Source organism: Penicillium odoratum, assembly GCF_028828045.1.
Source record: "Penicillium odoratum strain IBT 22623 chromosome Unknown utg000002l_segment0_segment0, whole genome shotgun sequence".
NCBI lineage: Eukaryota > Fungi > Ascomycota > Eurotiomycetes > Eurotiales > Aspergillaceae > Penicillium > Penicillium odoratum.
The window spans coordinates 334,236-359,527 of NW_026643144.1; the positions used below are offsets into that span (position 1 = coordinate 334,236).

The following is a 25,292-nucleotide window of genomic DNA, read 5'->3' on the forward strand; positions in this document are numbered from 1 at the left end:
CTCATTTTGTTGGATAACTACTTTGATAGCTTTAAGTTGGCATAGCTGGAATCAAAATGGTCGGGTTCACCTCTTTTCTGAAGGTGCTCCCAGTGCTGGCTGCAAGCAGTCTTGCCAGTGTGAACTATCCTACTATCCCGACAGATTTGACCACTCCAGTGCAGCAGCGTTTAGCTGTCTACGGACCTAATTGTAAGAGTCGTGTCGCTTGTTCCTGAATAAAATGCTAACCTTTGTAGCCGTCTCTGTTGGCTGGAACACATACGAACAACTGAACCAAAGCTGTGTGGCTTATGGTACCTCGGCTGATGACTTGAGTTCTGAAGCTTGTTCCACCGGATCCACCACTTATTCTACTTCACGGACATGGTCCAACGCAGTAATTTTGACGGATCTTACTCCAGCCACCACCTACTACTACAAGATCGTATCAACCAACTCCAGTGTGGATCATTTCCTCAGCCCCCGTACTCCCGGAGACAAGACCGCATTCAATCTCGATGTAGTGATTGATCTTGGTGTCTACGGCGCAGATGGTTTCACCATCTCCTCCACCAACTCTAAGAAAGATACAATTCCTTCGGTTCAGCCCGCGCTAAACCACACCACCATCGGCCGTCTTGCTCAGACTGTGGACGACTATGAAATTGTCCTCCACCCAGGTGACTTTGCCTACGCCGATGACTGGTATGAGAAGATCTCAAACCTGCTAGACGGCACAGAGGCCTACCAATCCATCCTGGAACAGTTCTACGACCAACTCGCACCCATCGCCGGGCGCAAGCTTTACATGGCCAGTCCTGGCAATCACGAAGCAGACTGCTCAGAAATCCCATACCTTCTTGAACTCTGCCCGGAAGGCCAGAAAAACTTCACCGATTTCATGCACCGCTTCGAGAAGACCATGCCCACGCCATTCGCCTCGTCGTCAACAAACACAACCGCCCAAGCACTCGCTACCCAGGCGCAGAGTTATGCCCTCCCCCCATTCTGGTATTCCTTTGAATACGGCATGGCACATATCGTCATGATCAACACCGAGACCGATTTCACCGATGCCCCCGACGGCACCGACGGCTCCGCAAAGCTAGACAGCGGCCCATTCGGCAAAGCGGACCAACAGATCGATTTCCTGAAAGCCGATCTCGCGAGTGTCGACAGAACAGTAACACCCTGGCTCATCGTCGCCGGCCACAGACCATGGTACAGCACCGGTGGCTCAGATAACATTTGCGACTCATGCCAGGACGCCTTTGAAGAACTATTCTACACATATGGCGTGGACTTGGCTGTATTCGGCCACGTGCACAATTCGCAGCGATTCACGCCCATTTACAACGGTACTGTTGACTCGGCCAATCTGACGGATCCCAAGGCGCCTATGTATATCATTGCGGGTGGAGCGGGTAATATTGAAGGGTTGAGTGATGTTGGGACAGAGCCTGATTATACTGAGTTTGCTTATGCGGATGACTACAGCTATGCGACGCTGAAGTTTTTGGATGAGCAGAATCTGCAGATTGATTTTATTCGCTCATCTACTGGAGCGGTTTTGGATAGTAGTACCCTTTACAAGTCGCACAAGACTCAGTTTGTGGTGCAGTAGATGGAGAAAAGAGGATATAGCGTGTAAAGGATAGCCTAGGTATATTTGCTAGATTTAGAAAATAGATGGACTATGAAATGATTCGTTGAGATAGTATATCTGTCCCGAGCTCCAATAGAATTAAACATGAGATCTTGATTCCCGACCGTCTCCAACCTAGCCAAGAGTTTACTAACCACATTCTGTTACCAGAATGTGCTTCCGTCAAAGAATTGCTGTTTCCCATTGGTCGATATCGTCGATATCGTCGGTAGCCCCACTATTACTCACAATTGCTCACCCCTCATGTCTCAGACTCACCTCCGGTCCTGAAGATATAAAAGCATAGATCAATTCCACTCCAATTCCCAATTCTAAGGGTGATCATAAATCTTCCAAAATCTACACAATTTCAATCAAAATGACATCAGATCAATCTCCCGCACTCTCCTTCTACGACATCGCATTCCGCCCCCCCGTGGAATCAACCGCCGCAGCCCCAAACCCATGGAAAGCGCGCTACGCCCTAAACTTCAAGGGAATCCCCTACAAAACCCAATGGATCCAAATGCCCCACATCGCCAAAGTCCGCAAAGAAATTGGCGCAGCACCATCCCGCAAATTCGCCGACGGAAGCGACTACTACACACTTCCCGTGCTCACCGACTCCACAACAAACTCCATACTCGGAGACTCCTTCGATATAGCAATCTACCTCCAAAAGCAGTACCCCAATTCCGGAGCTGGTGATCTCTTGCCACCTCAAAAACTCGATTTCACATACAAACACGACGCACCTTTTCTAGTTCCGCTCTCGGAGCGGGAAGAGGGTGAATTCGGTGAATATGTCCGGTTCAACACGAGTGTGGATACGGTTTTTACCGCTCATGTCATGCTCATGGGGACGGGGATGCAATTTGATCCTGCATATGCGGAGGAGATTGGAGCCATGTTTGCCGAGCGGGCTGGTGCCAAGTCTTCGGAGCCCTTTGTGTTCGGAGAGGAGGATCGGGCGAAAATGATGACTTCGTTTCGGGAGGCATTGGCTGATCTAGCGAAACTTTTAGATCGGGAGAGTGGGCCTTTTATTCTTGGTCAGCGGGCGAGTTATGCGGATTGTATTGTTGGGGGTTGGTTGAAAATGATGCATATGACTTTGCCAATACATGAGTGGGAGGAGGCTATGGGGTGGTATGGAGGTGTCTTTGATAGGCTCTATCAAGGATTGCAACAATTTGCGGAGGTCAAGTAATATGTGCATGAGGAAGATTAGATGTATGGTCTAGTATGACAAGCTCTTCTTAAGCATAAACAAGTCGAATGCAAAGTATCAACATAGAGGAAAAGCAATCTCAACGACTCATTTGTGGTTCCACCATCCCAGATATCCTATTGAACGCCAATTTCAGCACATCCCCTTGTTTTGGCCGGTGCTTCTTCACCGCATGCCGTTTTCGAACCTTGATTGAGGCTGTGTCCTCCTTCCCAAATAGGTGCTTCCTTACCGCAAATGCGCCAAGTGGGTTGTCCCTCCACACCACCTTTTCTTTTGTTGATGCCGATGACGAGTCCCAAGGCGGTTTTCGCAGATGTTGGAAGCTTCAAAAAGGAAGAATGACTTTTCAGTCAGACTCAGTTGATGTGGAAGCAAAATTGGGAAATTGTCTGGAATGATTGGTAAAGCCTGACAATTTAATAAGACATCAGAGCGGATAAGGGTTGTAAACAAACCTTGGAACTCGTCAGGCTAAGCTCAGAGTCTCGTTGATCATCGTGTGATCACTGCATCAAGGGGAATTGACATGATGGGTTGAGGTGGAAGATGTTTGTTTCAATAGACACATGGATGGAAGTTCCTAAGTTGGAATTTTTGTTCTTTATTTGAGGTTTGAGGTTTGAAGTTGAATATTCGACGACATGGCAGACATATGATAGAGCTTGAATAAGAGAAGATCGTTCAAAGAAATGGAAGTTTGAACGTCAAGTCATGAAGGAGGAAGAAGAGAGAAGGGAGGTGAGGAAAGAAATATTTATAGTACTGGGTGGGGTCACTGCGGTGAAGTGAATGAAGCGCAAGATCACCACCTGCAAACAGCATCGACCAATCACGAGGGTAACGTAGATCACCTGGTGCTCGGCCTTTCCTTTTGTTTGCTCGGTTTCATCCTGAGTCGTATTTGGGAGATCACCATATCATGATTCTTTGAAAGTGACCATATCGCGTATAGTGTGCAGACCAATCCATTCCAAACCTGTCTCGGATTTTCAAGGAGCTGCCTATCATACTAGTAGGCTGTATCACTATTAGGCTCGAATTTGCCCAATATATGAAGTATCGTATGTAACGCCTTTCATGCTTCCCTTATCTATGTACAGTATTTATATTTATTGTACACAGTCCTCGAACCTCCTACTGGGTAGGCAAACAATCCATGGTCCTGTTGTTATCATTCCATATGTTTGAAAAACTCTGGTTTCTAACATTGGAGTCCAGATACCCCAGAAACTAGATTGGACTCTTGGGATACTAAATACTGTAAGGGATTATATCCTTCATGAATCCTGAGGTCAGAAATTAAACGCAATTCTAAAATCAGAAAAAAATGAGTTAGACCCTTGTGGTACTTCTAACGGTGATATGTGAAGACGCGACACGCATCCTAGGCAACATGATGTGAATCCTGGATAACACGATATTATACTCAGACACGCTAGTATGAATGAAATCAAGTAGACCCTCATAATCCATAGACATCCCAGATCCAGCAAGCCAAGTAAACTCTTATACTAACCTCACGTCGAAAGCTAAGGTAGAAGCTCAAGCAGACCCTTGAGGCTCTTACCAAGTCAGCCGCCAGAAAATGGATTTAGCCATGGATATTTAGACATCTCAGATCTAATCAAGGATACTGTTGCAATGATTTACTCAAACTGAAACGATTTCATTTACACTTGTGCATAATTTGTAGACCACCGGTGCGGGTGGTCGGAAGGGGCGTTAGTGGGGCGGGGCGCGCCGTGGAAAGGGGTATCGATCTCGGGTAGAGCAATTGGCCCCGATTCAACCACTTGCGCTACATAATTCGCCCTATGCATAACTATTCATTTATGCTCCATATAGGGGCCGTTCACAATGTGACCTAAAAAGGCAGTATGATGCGCTACTACCGCTTACTGGATTGAGGTCGGTATAAGGGTGGCAAAAATGAGTCTCACAGGCCCAACGACAATCGTATCCAGATCGCGTAAATAAGCCACGATCAAACATCTCAGGTTCAATGTTGGAACGCTCAATTGGTATACATACAGGCAACCGAATATGGATTATATGAGATCCTGTATGGCTTGGCTTGGAAATAAATAATTTGATCTTTCCTCAATAACTGAACATCCATCCATCAATCTACAAATCTACCATCCAACACTAGAAGCATCAACCGATCTTTCAATCACCCACTTCGACCATCAAAATGCAGTTCATTACCATTGTCATTGCTACCCTGGCTGCCGTTGCCTCCGCCTCCTCTGACTTTGAGAAGCGCACCTGCGTCGCCAGTACGTGTACTACAATTCCAGATTTGGATATTTGCTGACATTCACCAGACTACGATGTTGCTTGCACATCTAGTAACCCCTGCTGTGATAGCTGGCAATGTGTCGGTGCCACTGAGTGGAACGCCGGCGTCTGCATCCCTAACTAGGGCATACCAATATCGACCTATTTTTGTTCAGCGGTGATGGATGTTTTCTTTTATTCTAGGACTGGAATAGATGGAGTCAATAGACAGGCTGGTCCCGTTTTGACTAGATTAAGAATGCTATTTGAGATTTACCTTCGAGTTCCTTGTCTTGAAATAAATCCCTGAATATCTTTCGATGTGTGCTAGAACCTGAGTTCTTGCAACTCGATTTAGAATATTATATGCACAATGCAATATACATCAACCAAGATGCATGACCTTTCTGACAAATCTCAAACGTTTATTGCATAGAGCTAGACCGCTCTTTGAGCCGCATGAAGGGGGGCATCACGTTACCCAAAGTATAAGAATCCACGGGCCAGCTCCCAAAATTTGAACACTCATACATACAAATGGAATCAGAAAATATCTGCTCAGCATGCAGCTGGACCCCAGCACGCCAAAAAGCATGCCACTATAACAGCCACATTAAGATCTTCTACGGCGTCTCCACTCGAGCATGGTCCCTAGGCTCAAAACTCATCCTCAAAGAAAGACCCGCCGCGCCGCCTAATTTCGAATCCATCAACATAGCATTCCTAGCAGAAAGAACTTCCATTCCTATACCCGAGATTATGGAAGCCTGGGAAGAAGAAGATATGTCCTTTAAGATGAGCAGGCGAATTCCAGGACAGAACTTGGATGAGGCGTGGCCTATACTATCCGAAGAGGACAGAGAGCGCATCGCAAAACAGATGGCGGATTACCTCATTCAACTTCGAGGGCTCCAGTCAACTCGCATGGAATCTCTAGATGAGAAGCCGTTATATCACGCATTTCTATTCGGAAGCTACTATGGGACTCCGCATGAACCCATGTCTTCTGACGAGGAATTCTGGAATCAGATGGCCTTGGCTTTATCACACGTACCAGAGGAGATTCGCTTGAGACTACGTGAACGAATGCCAACTGCCGCAACTTATACGTTCAGCCATACGGATTTAACCAGTGTGAATATCATGGTGGAGAATGGTAACTTGTCAGGTATTATCGATTGGGAAGGGGCTGGAATTTATCCTGTTTGGTGGGAGTTTGCGTGTGCTGGAATTGGTCTTGGGGAAGAGGATAAGCAGTGGAAGGATACCCTGCGCAAGTATATGCCGAAATTTGAGGAGGGTCACAATTTTTGGTTGGATTTATGTTCCTTGCGTCGGTATCCGGATTTGAATGAGAGGGGTTTGGCTTTTTTGAAGGATTGTGGTTTTGCTTTACCCAAGGCATGAGAAGGAGTTTGGAAGTTCCTACCACCTGGACAGAGCGACAACCGCTTCAGATTGGAATGTTTATTTTAGGCTAGGTACACTCCAAAATTGATCATCCAATTTAATGTTGCATCAGACTTCTTGGATTGGATTTCGAGATCTGTACTAAGTAGGTATATACTTATTTAAGCGAAACTGGTCATTGTGCGCGCACGAGTAACCCCCACTCTGTTTGATAGATCAAGCATCACGCCCTTCTACCATACTTTCCACCACACGCAGTACATTTAGCTGTTGAAGATGTGGAAGCCGATCCTTGAGCTTCTGTAACTCACCCGGCCAAACTTTAGCATGATCAAGAAACTCTATAGTCTTAATATTGGGAAAGCGGACCTATTCAAACATTTGATTTAGTACAAAGACTTTGGGATATTATCATATTTGCGTAAATTTGTCGACGTATTGGTTCGATCTTCTGAAAGATTTCTGTGAAAACCGAGCCGTAAAAACGATTGTCATCCCAATTCCGCCATAGTACTCGCGCGGCTTCACAAAACCATTGTTTGCTGACTAGAGCGCAGCGAAGCAGAACACCCACTCTGTCGATGTAGGGCCTAGAATCATCATCTGTTGGGTCCGCGCTCTCCTCTGGGGAAGGTTTCTCTGATACTTCAGGTACTGCCCACCAGCCATCAATATCCTCATGAATCCAAGTAAAGATCTGTTCCAAGAGAGTTGAAGAAGTGAGGACTTGGTGCGAAGCTGATAATCCTTCCATTGATGGATTTTTAGGCATTTCCCCAGAAATATGGAACAAACAAATGAGACCCAAACGAAAGGATAATTCATGCTTCTGCTTTTAGATGTCTTGTAACTAGTTGTGCTATCCGGAAAAGGGGTCCAACCCTAATGTGAACTTAGATAACTGTAATAGGCATAGCGTGTCTCAAAAGACGGATTTACTCTTTCCTCCACATTTAATATACTTAGTTTCTTATGCGGAAGAAGAAAGCCAAGGACTGGGACAGGAAACGCTCTATCTAGATAAATAATACTGAATCTGAAATTTATGTGATTACTTCATTTGGTTATGGCATGCCGTATATGACATGGGTATATATGATCAACAATATCTACCAACAATTTTCAAAATACAAAATTAAACCCAACACCCGCCCGCGGCCGTAAATATCTGGACCTGGCTTATCTACAGTTTGGCTTTCTCATTGAACCTCGGCGCCTCAAGCGGATCATACGCGCCCAATCCCAATGTGTCAGAGGGAATAACACCCGCATGCCCACCCATGAGACCCCGGGTATCCAACAAGCTAGGATTCAACTCCTCAATTGTCCTAGCACCAATCAAACGCATGTTCATCTCCATCTCATCCTTCAACAACTGCATCGCACGATCAACACCATCAAGACCATACGAGGACATAGCGAACAGGAATGGACGACCAATTCCAACACCCTTAGCACCGAGACAGAGTGCCTTAATAATATCAGTTGCGCGACGAACACCACCATCAACGTAGACTTCGATACGCTTCTCCCAGCCACGCTCACGAAGAGCAGGCATGACCTCTGCCAGAACTTCTATTCCGGAGCGAGCTGTTTCAAGCTGCCGACCTCCGTGGTTGGAGAGGACTACACCATCCACACCGGCTTCCACAGCACGGAGGACGTCCTCGACGCATTGAACACCCTTCAACACGATAGGCATGCGGGTGATAGAACGGAACCAGGGGATATCCTTCCATGAGAGCGCGGGGTCAATAAAGCTTGAGATAGCGCGTGCAGCACCCTGCGAACGATCGACGTTCCCATCTCCGGATTGGACATTGGATCCTGCGTCGGAAAACTTCGATCGCATGTCCTTCTCTCTGCGACCGAGTTGAGGTGCATCAACAGTGATGAAGAGGCCCTTGCACCCGCGCTTCTCGGCGTGTGCGACGATCTTTTCTGTGATTGCGCGGTCCTTGTTCACGTAAAGCTGGAGCCATTGGACCTGGTCACCTTGTTTTGCGTCGACGATCTCGTCAAAGGAGCAGGAGGCTAGTGTGGGGATCATCTGAATGACATTGTGTTGCTTGGCTGCTTTTGTGAGGACGACTTCTCCTTCTGGGTGGCCGAGTTTGCCTAGAGCGGTGGCGGTGACGTAGAAGGGGATAGAGCATTTATCTCCGAGCATGGTGGTTGACATGTCAATATGTTCGACGTCGACGAGGATACGGGGACGGAACCAGATTTTGTGGAAGGCTGCGTGGTTCTCGCGCATTGTCTGGGAAAGTAAGAATTGAGTCTCGTTGGTTTTGGGGTGTTCTTACAATTTCATCATCCGCTCCACTGGAGTAGTATGCCCATGCGGTCTTCTTCATCACCCGTCTTGCGACCGCCTCAAAGTCCATGAGATTGTAGCAGGCTGCCAGGGGAGGCATCTGTTTGATACGGACTTGGCGATCAGCCTCCTCCGGATCGAAAGCCTTCTCCTCCTGCTCGACGGTGCTCATGTCGACCTCACCAAGGTGCTTGGATTGATCTAGGAACTTGTCCAGGGTATCGGGAGGGTGGATGGGGTCAAATTCCTCGGTCGCATCTTTGCCTGCATACTTCAGGATAATCTTCTGGCCTCCGGGGTGCTCTAAATTGCATTAGGAAGCGTTGACACATGATACCGGGCGTCTTACCTGGTAGGAACTCGGTGACGTCGTAGGCTTTGCCGTGCACAATGACCCAGCACGAGTCCTTGGAGTTGTGCTCGGCGACGTTAGCGCCAGTAAGTTTAGACATGATGAGAGTGAATTGGAATGCGGATAGTTATCGAAGGGAGGAAGATTGAAGGGTAGAAAAGAGTCCAAAGGGACCTCGGGCTAATTGAGTCCGGGGATCAAAAGTTGCGGGGAGCTCTCGGCCGACTGTTCATTCCGACAGAACCCAAGGTTTCCGCCATCTCGTGCGATAAGAGATAAAGAATTTATGTCGGAACATGTCGCTTACTTGTGGCATAAGTATAATTAGGATAAGGATAATGAGGTCGGGCATATCTATTCCGGGATCAATGCGGGAAAATATTAGCCAGTAGCAGTAGACGCATTACATAAATGATTATTCCCAACCACCCTATGACCTCACTGCTTTTTAAAAGGTAGGAAACCATAGCGAAAACGAATTTTCAGTCTCATTATATACTTGGTGTAGTCGACTGGACACTTCTGGGTCTGAAGTTAAAGCAGTCTTTTGCACATGGTCCGGCCAATGTACTACCGAATATTCCAAAAGCTTCGTTGGTGAGACTATGATTGGCATTGGCCTTGTTTCAAATCCTTCATCAGTCAGTTTTTCTATTTGGGTCGGTTCTATGTGTTCCTTTGATTCTCGTTTGTCCAGAATACCTGCATTAGAAAGGTATAGCAAACAACAGGTGTGAGATATTACTAGGCATGATGTTCATAACACTGGGGATTACGTACATGATATTTTCCACTATGCTGACTGAACCTCTTCGTGGTGCTAGGGACCAGTATCAAAGTGTCGCTTTGGCAATTGTAGAAGCTAAGTCCTGCACGCCCTGTTCATGGAAACGTTACGTAAGCCCGGACCAGGGAAGAAGACTATAGTGGTGCCATGAAAACTCATTCTGGAGCGCTCATTCTTGAAATGCAAGATATTAATATTTAGGAATAGATCTCGTCAGTCTTTCTATTGTAAATTTCATTGCAAAGGACTTGTGTGTGCAAAATATTAATTCACACGGGAAGCAAGAACATACGTACAGGAGTTTCTCATCGGGCGAAAAGGATCGAATACAGGCGACTCGTAAGTAGAAATGATCTACTATTCACGGATCTTGAGATGCCTGTTGACATTATAGATGATGGTATTAGTGACAAGGGTGTCGAAGTTGACGGTGTTAATGTGGATGGGTTTAGTGCCTCGTCGATGAACGGAAGGTGTAGTGAGAAGATGCCCACCACATAGTGTTGTGCCATAGATGGGCTTGTTTTTGTACAAAACAGACTGTTTGGGTATGCCTCCTCAGCACTGGCAGGGGATTGCTGGGGAATTTAGGAGTCTACAGGGTAGCTTAGTGAGTCTACACACTCTCTGAATCTCATGCGCTTGAGAATACTTCCATTATGGTAGTCTAAGTTCACCTTCACCCTGCCCTCCAAGTCTGCACTACCATAGATTTCTTCATTTATACTCCTACCCATTGTATTTTCCTGGGCATTTCGACCCATCCGTTGACTCAGACAGCCAGGGCCAGTTTTCCCTCACAGTATAAATATATTAATTTGGAGCTCATTCGTGGAGTGTCGCGCAGCGACTAGCGTATAAGCAAGCAACAATGCACAATTCAAATCAAGTTGGGACCACACTATATGCTCCGTGGTACTGGCAGTAGATAATTGCTTATGCACCCTTGGTGAGAAGTCACGTATCAATGCTGAGGCATTGGCCAGTTGTTGTACACCTCCGGTACCTTTAATGGCGATGACTGTATTATAATTCAACCATGTCATGATGAGTATTTAATGTCATAGTCACGACTGCTACGCATTTTTCAAAACCCGTAAAAATAAAAAGGTCTTGTGCCTTAGCAGTGGATCTTCCAATGCCACTGACTGTGCAATAGTAACCCAAAGCTAATCTCTTCGCTCTAGTGGATCGAATCACGCCGCTGAAGAGAAAATAAATGACCTTGATTATAGTAACATCTTTTTTCTCAAATGAAAGAGAGAAGTGATACTAAATATTTCACACTATACGGCGCACCACTACTAAAAAGCCCAATCAAGATCAACGTGAAAAATAAAAGCCTTTGAGATATGAGTTTAGGTTTTCAGAAAAACAAAAGTTGATGTTGTTGAGACCCCTGTGCCTAGCAACGCAGGGCTTCAACCAATATTTTTATATTATTTGCACCGGGTAAGCAAGAAGCTTGTGAGACGTTGTTAACTACGAGACAATAGGGTCACCCTATTCATCCGGCTGATCAGTAACCTGGCCTCCCTTTCGACCTGCCTCCTTGGCTCTCTCGTCCCCGGGCTTGAAGCTTCCGCTCGAAGCTTGACCTCCCGCCGACGCAATCTCCCTCTTGGAAGTAAAAGATTTCAGCTATAGGGTCTCAAATAGTGAAAACTTTGACTAACCTGCTTGTCGGCATCCATCGAAGCAAATCCGCCATGATGGCTAGACTGCCCGCCCTTCCGAGCAATATTCTTCACCTCTTCCTGAGGTCGGTTGGCAAAATTACCGGGGTTGGAGTTGTCAGACATGTTAACACGTATGGGGTACGTTCAATGGCGATCAATAATAAAGGTTAGGTTAAAAGATTTTGTGTTGATCATGAAGAGTAAGGTGACGAAGATACCGCGTATTTATATGTTCGACCGGTAATATGAGAGGTCATATCGGAGCTTGATTTGATGTTGATTTGAAATCTTACACCGACCCTAATGAAATCACAGTGACCGATTTCTGACGAAATTCAGCCAGCTCATGTAAAGATAATATCAATGCCAGGTTTGCGAACCTCCTGTTCAAAGCTTAATAGTTGAAGGTCAACTCTCATATTGCTATTGACCGTCATGTCATTATGATTTCATTGGAGTCTATGATGAAGCCTGACCGACCGACCGACCAAAGAAAGTCAGGAGAAAGACGGAAATCGTGAAAGGAGTAAGGCATCATGAGCGTGAATTCTCTAGACTGAACAGGTTTACTTCAGTTGTAGTCCGATAGTTAATTGGCCGAAACCTCGGCCCGTCCAGCCGTAGGTTAAAGTGATCAGTGACCCCACAATGTGAGCTCAGTAGGTTTCATTAACCATGGCTTCGTCCCCGCTACTACGTCTGGATTACGTGAGCTAGAAAGCAAATTGATTGATCAATCCCGATCTGGTCAACTACATTTTCCCTATCGGTCATCATTTTAAGAATAGCTGACCATGTTTGAAACACTAACCTGAACGCAAGGATGTGTCTAACATTGACATTACTACCCAATTATTTCTCGGTCACACCGGAAATTAATTTGCAGTTGCTAATTTGAGTTTCATTTATTCAGATCGGTTTGTAAATCTGTCGACGTTGATTGCTATGAATACTGGGATCTGGTCTTTCTAGGATCATCCCATGAAGCAATTGAGAAGCCGGTGTGCATACTAACTCCCAACTCTTGGTGAACAAAAAGGTCTCAAGTCTCTTATAGTCGGGAATGATAGGCAAAGCATGAATATATTGAAATTTATTTTTTGGGTTCCTATTTCATCTTAAACGAGTGACTTATGGAGACTAATAAAAAAGGAAAAATTGCAGATCAGATAGCTTCAGCAGGCAAATCATCCTCGTCTGGTCCTTCGTTATATTTGTTCGAAGTTTGAGGTTTGGCATGGCGGAGGCGGTCTCCTTTGATAATGTTGGACTTGTCGATTGCCTCGTTCTCATCCGCCTCTATTTTCATTAGCGGCATAATTACTTGCGTGGTGGTCAAAATTGATGGCTAGACATACCGAGCTGTTGATCTGAGTTAGAGTAGGGAGGTTGAATGGGGTCTTCAAACCCCTCATTGTCTCCTTGTACAGGTACTTGATTTCTCAAACTTGAATTGGGCTCCTTCGCATAGGAGTCGTCGTTGAAATCGTTCACTGGCGAGGCATCGTTGGTTTCCTCATACTGATCATCTGCAAATCTTTCGGCGGGGTTCGACATTTTGATAAGTGTTGTATTTCAAATAATAGAAGAAGATTGATTAAAATATTGGTGATCAGGGAAGAACTCAGTTTATATACCGCTTCATGGGAATCTAAAACTGGTATTGGCAACAGATATTACGTATTCGAAGTTCTTTAGCGGTAAGTTTGTAGGTTTATTGCCTTCCTGACGCATGAGATACGTAATATCAAGCTGGTGGCAACCCAAAAATCAGGATAAGTCTTTCTGGTATAGGATTCGCCATTAGAAAGACTAAACCAAGCTAATGTTGATGCAAGTCGAGAATTGCTCTTCGATATCTATAACAAATTTAATCCTGTTTGAAGCTGTCCTAGAACCTGCCTGTGAAATTGAGGTTTCTCGGCTTAGCCGGTTGCGGAAATAGAAGATAAGGGAGGAAAAACAGGATAAAATCTCTACTACCCCTCATCGATGGTCGCATGTTCGATTTACCAAAGATATAAGACGGCGGTTGACAATATGGTTTGAAAATCGCTATCAGCCGGCATTGATCCCTCTCGGTGCATAACCATCAAAGGCTACGTAGTGATAAACCTCGTTGCGCTGCACATTAACAAATATCAGCTAGGTTTACGGTCACATTAAGGTAGCCGCCTTGCACAGCGAACGAATTATCTAAACCTTAGACCTAATCCACTTAGGTTTTAGGTTAGGTCAGGTCTAGGAAGACTTGAGTTCTAGAATGTTAAATCCCTTCACAGTTTCATAAAAGTCTGCGTACAATCGCGGTGACACTTTGAGCTGTGTTCTTTGTAAGATCCAATCGATAGATTTGAAAGTGTCCGTGAGCCATCTCCTCACAAAAGTAAGAGTTCTTGTCGCCAGGTATACGTTAAATAGGATGTTCGTTTATCTCATCCAACATCAATTTCGCCGCAATGGCCTCGATGGTGAGTGCAGAGATCCACCCTATCGTGTATTCTTCGACGAGTACGTCCATCGGTCAAGGCTCACGGATCTTTTCTAAACGTGCGTCGAGTTCGTCTATAAGACATTCAAATTGATGCGAAATTATTGAATGTTGGCATCAGGAAACAAGAGGCAAACGGACTGAAACGGACATCAGCGACACATGTTTCCCTGTTTGCGGCGGGGTAGAATTACCCAAAGGGAGAGGGGTATCAGTATAGTACTCTTTTGTACTATTTTATTTAGGAACCCAATAATACCTACTTCGGAAGGAAAGAGAATTTTGGTTATCCATACAGGTCCGTATTTTCAATATCGGCGAGTCATGAAGCTTCCGGATTACTGCGTCGCCATGTCATTCCGTCCCATTTGCCCCGCCCAATCACGGTGCTAGACCAAGAGTAAGCTTTCCCCGCCGGTGATCGCTGATGTTACAGAATAGACTGCCTCAAAGCGGTAGAATTGGAGTGCAAGTTTACTTTAACCAGGGTGAAGGGCAAGCGGGCGATTAAAAGAGCATTTATTGGTGACCTCACGCAGTCAAGAGGAGCAAGAAGAGTTTAGTTTGGCCGCAACGGGTTACCTGTCGCTGCGGTCGTAGACCGTGGCGTCAGATAGGCCCAAATGACCCGGGCCAAACTAGGATGGTGGAGGGGACGGTGGTGGAAGCAGCAGAGACAGCGGGGCCGGGGAGCCTGTCTGGAACTGGTGGTTGAGCTTGTAAAGGACTGACGCATTCGTCGTAAAATAGACCCTGAATGCCTCCGAGGTCCATCTCCCTAGCATCTGAATCTGGTCGTCGAGTATCCCACTATCGTGCGCATGCTGAGCCGCACCCTTCCGAAAGCTGTGACCTGAATATCCGTGTGTCGGTATCCCAAGTGCTCTTAGCTTAGTAGATAAGGTCGAGAGGAAGTTGTTGCGGCTAAATGGTCTTCTGCCGAAGGAGAACAATGGGGCGTCGGGCCCTTTGGGGTCGAGAAGTAGCAGTTTCCGAAGGGCGTCAACTGGGCATGCGCCGTCTCCCGTCTTTGCAAGAATAATTTGCACCCCTTCGTGACGGCGGTCCGTCTTACTGCGCTTGAGTGTGAGTTGCGCGTGGTCTAACGAGGGCGAGAGTCTGACGTCTGAGCGCGTTAACTTTGTGGCGGAGAAGATAGAACGTGTGCGGAGGTCTTCAGTCTTATAGGTAAATTCTCCGAGGCGGAGAAACCCAGCAAATGCTACCCGACACGCGGTTGCGAAGTTCAGGTCGTCTAGGAGGTTCGCAGTCATCTCTAAGGGACGTAACGGGAGTGTGGCGAGGCCTGCGGATAGTTTCGTGATAGTGTCACGCGAAATCGGTTTTCTGAGCCGTACTTTTGTCATGGGATTGAGTCTTCTCGCGCCGTCTATAAGACGTCGGAAATGCTTATTATCAAAGAGTTTATCGTCAAGGAAGTTGTCGATATGGTAGGCTCGGAGAGCGGCTAGGTCGGCGAGTGCGGTATCAGGCTTGACGGCCTTTTGACTAGCGTTACCAAGAAGTCGTGCGCTTAGCCATGAGGTCAATGAATGCCTTGAAACTGGCCACGCGGATAGATTCTGTAGCGCGCAGTGCTTTTCGTAATTACGCTGAACGGAGAGGTAAACGGAACGTGTGTTAGCGCTGAGTCCGTTCCAGAGCAGTTTCAGGTGGCCTGCATTGAGCTGAGGAGCTCGTGAAGAGAACCACGCGGGCGGTTCAATACCGAGAGGTCCTGCCAGTGGGGACAAATGTTAGCAATGTCTTCAAGATTATTACGTGAGAGCGCATCTGCTAATGTATTTTCCCGGGAGGGGAGCCAGTGTGGCACGATGTGGATGTCTCTCGCCGCCGCTAGGATAAGTAGGCTCTTTAGAGGTGCGTTAGGCGGACCATGAAGGAAGCCTTTCTTGAGTCCCATGTGCGCTGTGGAGCTATCCGTGTGGATAACGAGAGTATGATGGAGCCAATGGTGGCTGAAGAGTAGGAAGCCTTGGAGGATGGCGTCTACTTCTTGAGTATTGATGTGCGCGTGTGCGTCTTGAGCAAGGGCCAATGTGGCAGCATTGCTTTGATGAAGCTGGTGACAATGGGCCAGCCAGCAGTCTAATGTAGACTTGGATGAGAAGAAGAAGAGCCCCTGGCCTATACTAGAAGCATCTGTGTAGAGATGCGTGATAGTGCGGCGGCAAGGGTCAATCAGGAGTACGCCGTTGAAGAGAGACAAGGAGTCCCTCCACCATTCCAAATCGTCACGTACCTCGTAGGGGATACGGCGGCGCGCGCTACTCCCATGTGGGAAAGCGGCTTGGAAGGAGTATAGAGACTGTAGCCTTGTTCTCCCTAGCCGGACAACTCTTGAACAGAAGGCTAATAAGCCTGCGAGGCGCTCTGTTTGCTTGAGTGAGAGACTCACTGCCGTCAGACAAGTTGCGGCGTCCAATGTGGCGCGGCACAACTTTTCTGGTGGCAGACGAGCTTCCATTGCAATAGAGTCGATCTGGATACCTAGGACTGTAACGCAGGTCCCTTGCTGGTCCTTTTTGGTATTGCGGGGGATACGTAGGTAGTCGGTGACCCTGTTGTAAACCTCGTCGAAGGGACCCGTAGGCTCGGTCACCGAGGGAGACCGGGCAATGACGATGAAGTCGTCTAGGTAATGATTGATATGGAATGCAGGTAGGTGGCATTGGAGTATCCAATGGAATGCCTCGGCGAAGAGATTGAACAGAAATGGGGCCGTTGCGAGGCCAAAGGGGAGACAGCATTCGACGTAAGTCGAGTCATTCCACTGGAAGGCAAGGAGATGTTGGTTATCCTCGGCAACGGGGACTATTCGGAAGGCGTCCTTGATATCCCTCTTGATGATTGTGCAACCCCGGCCAGCTTGTATGACCTGCTCGTAGATATGATCAATTGTCATGTATTCGATCGCTGACCAGGAGTCCGGTATGCCCTGGTTAAGGCCCTGTCCAGGCGGCCAAGATAGGTCATGGATGCGGCGCCATCCCCCATCGTGCTTAGGAACCAACCCAAGCGGTGAAACAAAGGAGGGCCTAGAGGCTAGTCTAACACGGCCGAGGTTGAGGTCTTCTGCTAGTTGGGCCGTGATTATGCCGGGTTCGTGTATGTGATGGTTAGAGGAATAGCGAAACTGCTTCTTGCCCCTATAGCCAACCTGGGCACCGTAGGTCAGAATCCCAGCGATAGTGGAGCCCAGATCGCCTGGATAGTAGCGCAGAAGATTGCTCCAGCCTTTCGCATTGAGTGGTGACGGAGAGGATTGTAATCTTGGGAGCTCTGGGTTGAACACGGGATATTGAATAGCAGTGTTTGGTCTAGGTGGTTGCCCCTGCGGTGTGAGGCTTAGGGACAAGGGGTTAAGAACAACGTTGCCGGTGTCACTAGTGCAGTTCTCAAGGGCTATCGCTTGCTACTTCTTCTTGCGGCAGGAGGAGGCACCATGCTCGCTTAGGCCGCATGCCGTGCACTCATGACGTCTCTTGCAGCCTTCCCAGGAGCACCCTATCGTATTGAACTTATCGCAAACCTCTGTCTCATTATTCGAAGACCTGGTATTCCTGGCTTGACGAGGCCGGGCTGGAGGATTTGTTGGTGACTTCGCAGGTAGGGTGAGATTGTGGCGGAGGTATTTCTCGCGAAATGGGCCTGTGACCAGGTAGTTGTCCGTCGATAGCTCTCCTTTATCCAGTATGTATTGGTGGAAATTAAGGGCAAGTGGGAGAACTGCTTCCGACCACTGATAAGTCTGAGCGAAGTCCAGGATCTGCCTCATAAACATGAGGAGGTTGGGAATTGCCTTAGGATGTTTCTCGCCGAAGAGGTACCCTACAACGGCCAGATAGGCAAGAAAGCAAGTCGTCCATATCTGAGGGTTAGGGCCCCAGTCCTTAAGCGACGCTGCTGCCTTCTTGAAGCCCACTGTGCCTCCCGATTCGGTCATTTTGAAGACTCTATCCTCCTGATCTAGCTCGGTGACTGACTTCTCTTTGAAGCGTATAAGTTCAGTCGCCTTCAACTTCCTCTCGAAGACGCGGATAAGAAGGGCGGCGGAGACACCCGGAAATATGTCGATGAGTGATTTGACCTCAGGGGGAGGCTCACGGTTTTCTTCGAGATTATCGTCATCTTGCAGGTCCACATGAGGTCTTCTACGGCGTAGATCGGTCTCTGCTACATCCAATTCAAGGCGTCTAGCCCTGTCTTTCTGTATCTGCCCTAACCAACTGGCACGGTCTGCCGCACCCATAGTCTCCCAAATGTGGGCCGGTGGCCAAGCGGAGTCGAGCGGGGCAGGAGTGACACTGCTGGACTGGCTGAATGTCATGGTGGAGAGAGATATAGTCAAGGCTTATCGATGCTGTTGCCGTAGGGAAGGACGTGAAACACAAAATTGACACTTGACTGCCTGAGAGATGACGAGCTACCCGCAGAGGCCATCAACTGACTCTCGTGAGGCAGTTGTAGGAGAGGACAAGAGGCCCTCGGAAATGTCGGTGTAGATATCACGTGAGGCTACAGACATGGTGAGGCTACAGGCATTGTGAGGCAACCCCAATAAAACCACTCCCTTTATACTAGTGCCAATACTTTATTAATGTGCCCTATACAATCTAATACTATTAATTAGTAAAATATAGAACTATTATCAGTATTGGAAACAGTAATTCTAATATTATATTTAAAACTTAAAGAGGGTATTACTAGGATTAAGCAGATGATACACGGGTATATACTTCTTCAACTTCAAGTAACAGGCTTCAAATGTTCGCAATATTCAAAATTATCAACCCCATCTTTATAATAGTAGACTAAAAGTGTAACTTCCTTACTACCTATAGTAATTTACTATAATACAACTTAATCTCCTAGGGTTCGTTAATATCAACAGAAGAATAAAGTAGACATAGAGATAGAAACCAGAAAAAAATAAAAGAACAGTATTTTATCAGGATAACTTAGCAAGATTATGTGTCCAAACTGGGAAAGATCAACTTTTTTTATGCAAATACAGGTTGATAAGGGCCGCATGCGGGCGGCCCTCTGCGGGTTAAGGGTCGGGTGAGGGTAGGTAACTCCAACCCTCAACCCGCTACGGGTTGAGCTGAGGGCTGGAGGTTCCGGCCCTCAAAACGTTTTTAATGAGGTCTAGTTAGGCCTACTGGACCTAAAGAAGTATAAATAGATCTACTATATTCAAGGGAACTACTAGAATAACGTTAGGCTATGAACAGCTTTATCAGAGCCACCACTACCGGTAATATTCCATGCGACCGTAACGACGAGATCAGCAGCGATCCGCCTCGCAGACCTACGTTTTCATCAATGGTATTCTGCAACAAACATAATGCCCTTCGTATTCAAGTTTCCATTCAGCTGAAAAGATACAGGTAGGCATTCAAATAGCTTCTTCGACAAGGTTGCAATCCCATGAGTCACTCAAGCTTCACCCAAGTTCGGTTTCTCACCAGAGTCTTTCTCAGAGACTTCACCGAAAGCCTTCTCTCCATCAAAAATCAAGGCAACCTCTTCCAAACTATGACCCTTAGTCTCAGGGAAGCAGAAATAGACAAGCACGAACTCAGCAGCAATCACACAGCAGTAAACAATGTAATACTTCCAGCTGATTGCATCCATTGCAATGGGGTTCGCATAACCATTGAATAGAATGACACATGTCGAAGCGATTTGCATGATATTAGTTCCTTTAGCACGAAGATGCGTAGGAAGTACTTCGGTAACATAGACCCAGGGCGGCCCGTTGAGACCGGCGTTGTAGAAGAGCTGATACATAAATATCATTACGATGACGCCAGTGCCCAGACCGGTGTCATTAAAGCCTCTCTGTTGGTTGATTGCGGAAAGAGCTGTCCATATCACGTAGCAAGCCAACATCCCCATCGTCGAAATCAGGAATAGCCGTCGCCGACCGGCAGCTTCCATGAATGAGGACAGGATGATCGAGACTCCGAAGTTGAACACTGCCAAGCCCCCGTTGATTCGGAGCTGTTGGGGATCTGAGGTGAATCCAATCGAGTTGAGGATAAGATGTAGGTAATATGCAATCAGACCATTTCCCGAGAGCTGCATCATGCAAGGCACTGCAATAATGATCAAAAGCCGATGCAGGTTACCCCGTGTGCTTAGAAACTTTCGATATCCAGACTTAGTTTCTTTCGAGGCTTGGATGGTCAAAATGATCTCTTGCATCTCAAAGTCCACTAGTGGCGAGTTCTCGTCTCCACCGGCGTGGTACTTCGTCAGCACCTTACGGGCTTCGTCATAACGATCTTTCTGCACGAGGTAACGCGGCGACTCAGGAAGAAGATAGACAAAGATAACTTGCAACAAAGGAAAGAATCCCTGAAGAAGAGAGGGAATGCGCCAGGCCCATGAGATATTAGGGCCCATAAAATAGGTTCCATATGTGATCCATGCAGCGAGCAATGACCCAAGGTACCACAGGTTGTTATAATAGCCGACTAACACAGGTCGATGAGTCGGATACGCTAGTTCACTGACTAGCATTGGCGATGCTTCAACAGCGATCAAACCACCGAACCCAATCACCATTCGGGAGACCAAGAACATAGCATAGTTCTGGGCGGCACATTGAAGAATGGCTCCTATGACTAGGAATGCCGATCCGATGAAGATAGGAAACCTTCGGCCGGTGTGATCACAGAGCCAAGGAGCAATTGGAAATGCGATGATCTGACCAAATATCACACCATTGGAAAGTGAGCCCAAGCGGGTGCCAGTTGGATTGCCAAAGAACGTTTGCCACTGTGACATCGACTGCAGACCGTTGAGCATAGATCCATCATAACCATTGGTGGTAGATGAGAGATAGGGAATGATCATCCCAAGATTGAGGAGCAAAAGATGGCGCTGCTTATACCACGGCCTGTCGGTATTTGGTAAGACGCGTTGCAGGTTCCATTCACTTGGGATATCAACGGGATGATCGCGAACTTCAGTCGTTGGCTTCTCATCGTGATGGGCCATGTTGATCACGGGTCTACCTGTTAAATATGAAAGATAGGAGGATTTTTGACATGTCGAGGAAAGCTGGGATTGCCGTGATTCTGACCCTTTATATCACTTTCCCATCGCATATATCCGTGATTCCGCAACGAAGATGCCACTGAGGCTTGAATGGCTTGACTCAACTCTTGGGTTTAGTCTTCCAATTTTGTGCTACAGACTATAAAAATGAAAATTAGTCTATATCGCTTGCGAGAAAACCCTGAAGACCTTTGAACCTATTGTTGTGGGGGGTGTTAGCACGGGCCACTTGTAATGGGCCGACAAGATCTGACCGTCGGATGAATCTCCAGTTCTAGACTAGTGTCAGCTCTCGAGCAAGCCGAGATGATTTGCCCCGCAAACTGAAATGTGTTCCCAATCTGGGGAAGAGAAAAAAAGAGGGTCTTAGAGACTTCGTCAAATGGCGTGGCGAATAGAATCAAAGTTCCCCATATTGACAGGTAGTCACTGACCGGATTGAGAGAAAGCGCAAACCCATCCTGGGCGTACTGAGACTAAAGCAGGAATAAAGGGAGTCTCTATCCTTCTCCGAGATTCCGCTGAACTTTAAATACAGTATGCGCCCCGGTCTCTGCTCCTTGATTGCTACATGGGACCTGCTAGACATGAGACTATGTTTCAACCCCCATGGAGACGTTCAAATTATCTTAGTTACAATCGAGTACCTGCCTTTTGGACAGCAAGAAGTTCCCGATCTCATTTGTCGACTAGCGATCACCACAGAAGACGTTCTTGTGCATCTGCAATTTAATTCCGGAATGGGGCCACCCAAGCATGTCATTCAGGTCCCCTCGGAAGGACAAAGTGAAATGATACCCGAGCCACGTGGAAATTATTCGTGCCGCCAGTATGGGGATGAGTCATTCTGAACTCCCTCTGCTTCTTGAATCAAATGCCTAGAGAGTCATCAACTTGCAAAGAGGGATTTAGGTGAAAGACGCTTCACCAAGTACTACATAGATTGTTAAGAAGAGCTTCTCGGGACACAGGTTCTTGCAACTGAACTGTAGATATCCCAGATAGTTCAACTCTTATACTGCCATTCTCTAAATTCCTTTGGACAATACGCTCTTCTTTTAAATTTTCCCATGCACGACGCGCTCTTTTTCCACTTTAAACCCTTCACAGTAGGGTCGGGCAACACTTATCAAATATGTGGCATAATAATACACCGTGTTTATGACATTCTTCTGATAAGAACTTCTTGGCGCCAATAGGCCCCAAGCGGGGAAGATGGAAGATGACTACAATATGTAGGCTGACAGCTTCACACAAAACGTATGTGATATTGGGTATGGGGGGAGAAAAGAGAGAAGGAGCAGAAGATCTAGAGGATATGCCCCCAGACCCAAAACTAAGCTAGTCCTAAACGGGATGCCAGCGCTGCTCAGGTCACATGATATGACCCAGGTGTCGGCTCACGTAAACGGACGTATTTTATCGACCAATAGGGTCCGTACTCGATCGTGTAATTGTCTGAATTATTACCCGCCCTCGAACCACAGTTCTTATGTGCGGATCCTGACTAACGTGATTCACGGTCGGGCGGGCGTCACTACCGGTCGGGCGACCCCACCAACTTTTCAAAAATCACCAATTTCTAATGACGAATAAAACCACAAAAACAATATAGATTTTATTATTTAAAGCGAGTAGGGCAATAAGTATATGTATGCCCTTTTTTCCCACACCCAGAACATGTCACCTGCCGCCGAACCGAAGGCATAGAAGGTAAAGTAGGCTCAACAACCGTATTTGTAGATACCTCTGGCAAATATATATCTTTGCTTTCATCTTCATCCTTATAGACCACATCATCTTCACCACCCTCTAGACCCCCGAAGATGCCTCTCTGGGTAATAAACTTAGGTATGGTCGCTCTCTTTTTGGTCTGTTTCTTATTGGTAGCCTCTAATTGGGCACAGCGATTCTGGAGAAAAATATGGTGGTGGACCACTTTGATAGTCATATCGTACGACTTCTTTATCTCCCTTTTTGTTGGTGAAGAAAGGATTGAAGATGAGGATTCTAGACCTTTTTTGATCCGAGATTGTGATTTTGTGAATTTTGAGAGAGTCCAGAGAGTATTTGGATCACTATCACTGCCAGAAGAAGGTGGTCGCTGAGAGAGGATCTCTATCGGAGGAAGGGAATCCAGGTGCACATTTAGCTTTTCCAAGACCTTATTAGCATCAAATGGTGCTAATCCAGTAGCTAAAAAGCTATTCTGTATAGTAGAAGTCTTAAAAGCACCTATTCTCGCATCTGCGATAAGTTCAAGGAAATCTTCCTTATCAATAGAGTTTACTCCATTCCGCATCAAAGTTGAAACAGCTCCTCCATAAAGCTTCTTCAAAACTGAAAAACAACCCACATCCAAAGTTTGTAAAAGATGAGAAGCATGCGGAGGCATACGGATTGCAATAATCTGGTTTTCTTCACAAACTTGGTCAAATTCGGGGGTCAAATGACTCCCATGACCATCGAGGACTAATAGGCAATATTTTCCTACTCTTGTCCCAATATTTGGGATAAAATGATGTTTTAACCACCATAAACCAATTGTATTAGTAGTCCAGCCATTTTCACTCATAGTCAGATGAGTTCCTTTTTGGTTTAAAAGGAGATAAGGGCGTAGATGCTCTGGAAACTTTTTTCCCTTGAAAATGAAGAGTGGAGGCATAATACTTCCAGAAGCTCGAATACACTCGATTATGGTTACCCACTCGCGATTTCCGGCTTGTAAAAGAGCTCTTTTCCCGTGGTATTCTGCAGAAGTGATAATCTTTTGTGTTGCGCCGATACCCATAGCAAAACCACTCTCATCAAAGTTAAAGATATCGTCCGAGACAATACCCCACTTTTCAATTGTTTTTTGCACCAAATCAAACCATGGTTTAATGATTCTAGGGTCTTCTGAAAGGGCTCTCTGATAGTCGTATTTGCGAGAGAATCGAGTAGAGAGATTTGGGCGTCGTTTGATAAATTCAGCAGGCCAATGATTACCCACAGTAGAGGGCGTAGTTTTTCGGGCATAAAGTAGCAGATTAGCCATATCTCGCAACATAGGCAAAGTAAGAGCTGCCCCTCTAGAATCCATATCCAGTAGCCATTTTTCAATCGATCCTTCCTCAATTTCGGTGAAAATAAAGCGATTGTGTCGCTTTTCAGTAGCAGATTCACGCCCATTAATCCGTGCCTTCAAAGTTGAGACAGGGATATCAAAGGATCGTGCAGCAGCCGCAGCAGAGGGATATTTACCATCTTTTATAGCTTTTATAGCTAATAAAAGACGACCCTCCTGCTCTATTAGCTTTTTTTTCTTATCGGAGCGCTCAGGGGGCATTCTTGTTATGGTTGAAGAAGACGTATTAATATGGAAGTGGATTTTTGGTGGGGTCGCTCGCTCAACCGGGTCGCCCGCGCAACCGGACTTCACGTTAGCGACACCAGGGACACCGACAGAACTGTCATTACTCTCCTAGAACCAATAAGTATTTCTTCAAGCATATACGTCGTTCTCAAGCATTTTACGTAGCTTGTGAGAATTGCAGCTCCGATTGGCCTGAGTAAGTGTGCATCCACTCATTTTTCTGTGGAAAGAACAGAATGCTTTCTACCAGACTTTACTTTCAGACCGCTTGGTAATAAGACCTGGGGTCGGCTACGCTGCTGAAAGACGTATCTGAAGGGTCACTACATTTGTGCGGTTCGGTAATTAGACATCATCAGTGGGCCTTCACCTTTATTTGGCTCTTTTGGTGGAGAGTCGCGGACTTCTTTTCAATGCGAAAAAATGAGCATGTGCCTCAATTCATCACACGGCTACGGTCTACTCAACCCTGATACTGTGCCCATCTGACTGGCTAGTTACTTAAACTTGGGGGTTTCAATAGTGAAATAGGGAGAGTTCCCAAATTAAGCTGATCAAAATAGAGTGTTCCTCCTTGCATCGTCATAGGGGGATTCAACCTGCGCGAGGAGCAAGATTTCTTCTTTTTTTGATTTTTCTTTTTTTAAGCAAACTCAGTTCTCGTGGTG

The 25,292-nt window shown here is 46.4% G+C and overlaps 9 protein-coding genes across 9 annotated transcripts; 4 read left to right on the top strand and 5 right to left on the bottom strand.

The window, feature by feature from the left end:
• Positions 1 to 56: 56 nt before the first annotated feature.
• Positions 57 to 1,606, top strand: N7520_002170 (purple acid phosphatase family protein; the record flags this gene model as incomplete). The annotated part of the gene is made up of 2 exons (XM_057136105.1): positions 57 to 192; positions 240 to 1,606. 2 exons carry the CDS (start codon positions 57 to 59, stop codon positions 1,604 to 1,606), a joined length of 1,503 nt encoding a protein of 500 aa, XP_056998791.1.
• A 400-nt stretch (positions 1,607 to 2,006) lies between these two features.
• Positions 2,007 to 2,837, top strand: N7520_002171 (uncharacterized protein; the record flags this gene model as incomplete). Its single annotated transcript, XM_057136106.1, has 1 exon — positions 2,007 to 2,837. The coding sequence occupies one exon, from the start codon at positions 2,007 to 2,009 to the stop codon at positions 2,835 to 2,837; it is 831 nt and encodes a 276-aa protein (XP_056998792.1).
• A 2,218-nt stretch (positions 2,838 to 5,055) lies between these two features.
• N7520_002172 (uncharacterized protein) lies at positions 5,056 to 5,286 on the top strand (the record flags this gene model as incomplete). The annotated part of the gene is made up of 2 exons (XM_057136107.1): positions 5,056 to 5,140; positions 5,189 to 5,286. The coding sequence occupies 2 exons, from the start codon at positions 5,056 to 5,058 to the stop codon at positions 5,284 to 5,286; spliced, it is 183 nt and encodes a 60-aa protein (XP_056998793.1).
• A 392-nt stretch (positions 5,287 to 5,678) lies between these two features.
• N7520_002173 (uncharacterized protein) lies at positions 5,679 to 6,548 on the top strand (the record flags this gene model as incomplete). The annotated part of the gene is made up of 1 exon (XM_057136108.1): positions 5,679 to 6,548. The coding sequence occupies one exon, from the start codon at positions 5,679 to 5,681 to the stop codon at positions 6,546 to 6,548; it is 870 nt and encodes a 289-aa protein (XP_056998794.1).
• A 1,186-nt stretch (positions 6,549 to 7,734) lies between these two features.
• Positions 7,735 to 9,320, bottom strand: N7520_002174 (L-lactate dehydrogenase (cytochrome); the record flags this gene model as incomplete). Its single annotated transcript, XM_057136109.1, has 3 exons — positions 7,735 to 8,811; positions 8,858 to 9,171; positions 9,218 to 9,320. 3 exons carry the CDS (start codon positions 9,318 to 9,320, stop codon positions 7,735 to 7,737), a joined length of 1,494 nt encoding a protein of 497 aa, XP_056998795.1.
• Positions 9,321 to 11,510: 2,190 nt separating this feature from the next.
• N7520_002175 (con-10 family general stress protein) lies at positions 11,511 to 11,809 on the bottom strand (the record flags this gene model as incomplete). The annotated part of the gene is made up of 2 exons (XM_057136110.1): positions 11,511 to 11,627; positions 11,684 to 11,809. The coding sequence occupies 2 exons, from the start codon at positions 11,807 to 11,809 to the stop codon at positions 11,511 to 11,513; spliced, it is 243 nt and encodes an 80-aa protein (XP_056998796.1).
• Positions 11,810 to 12,851: 1,042 nt separating this feature from the next.
• N7520_002176 (uncharacterized protein) lies at positions 12,852 to 13,243 on the bottom strand (the record flags this gene model as incomplete). Its single annotated transcript, XM_057136111.1, has 2 exons — positions 12,852 to 12,985; positions 13,045 to 13,243. 2 exons carry the CDS (start codon positions 13,241 to 13,243, stop codon positions 12,852 to 12,854), a joined length of 333 nt encoding a protein of 110 aa, XP_056998797.1.
• A 673-nt stretch (positions 13,244 to 13,916) lies between these two features.
• Positions 13,917 to 18,450, bottom strand: N7520_002177 (uncharacterized protein; the record flags this gene model as incomplete). The annotated part of the gene is made up of 4 exons (XM_057136112.1): positions 13,917 to 13,944; positions 14,856 to 15,915; positions 15,960 to 17,603; positions 17,772 to 18,450. 4 exons carry the CDS (start codon positions 18,448 to 18,450, stop codon positions 13,917 to 13,919), a joined length of 3,411 nt encoding a protein of 1,136 aa, XP_056998798.1.
• A 1,190-nt stretch (positions 18,451 to 19,640) lies between these two features.
• On the bottom strand, positions 19,641 to 21,209 carry N7520_002178 (sugar porter family MFS transporter; the record flags this gene model as incomplete). Its single annotated transcript, XM_057136113.1, has 1 exon — positions 19,641 to 21,209. One exon carries the CDS (start codon positions 21,207 to 21,209, stop codon positions 19,641 to 19,643), a length of 1,569 nt encoding a protein of 522 aa, XP_056998799.1.
• Positions 21,210 to 25,292: the final 4,083 nt, after the last annotated feature.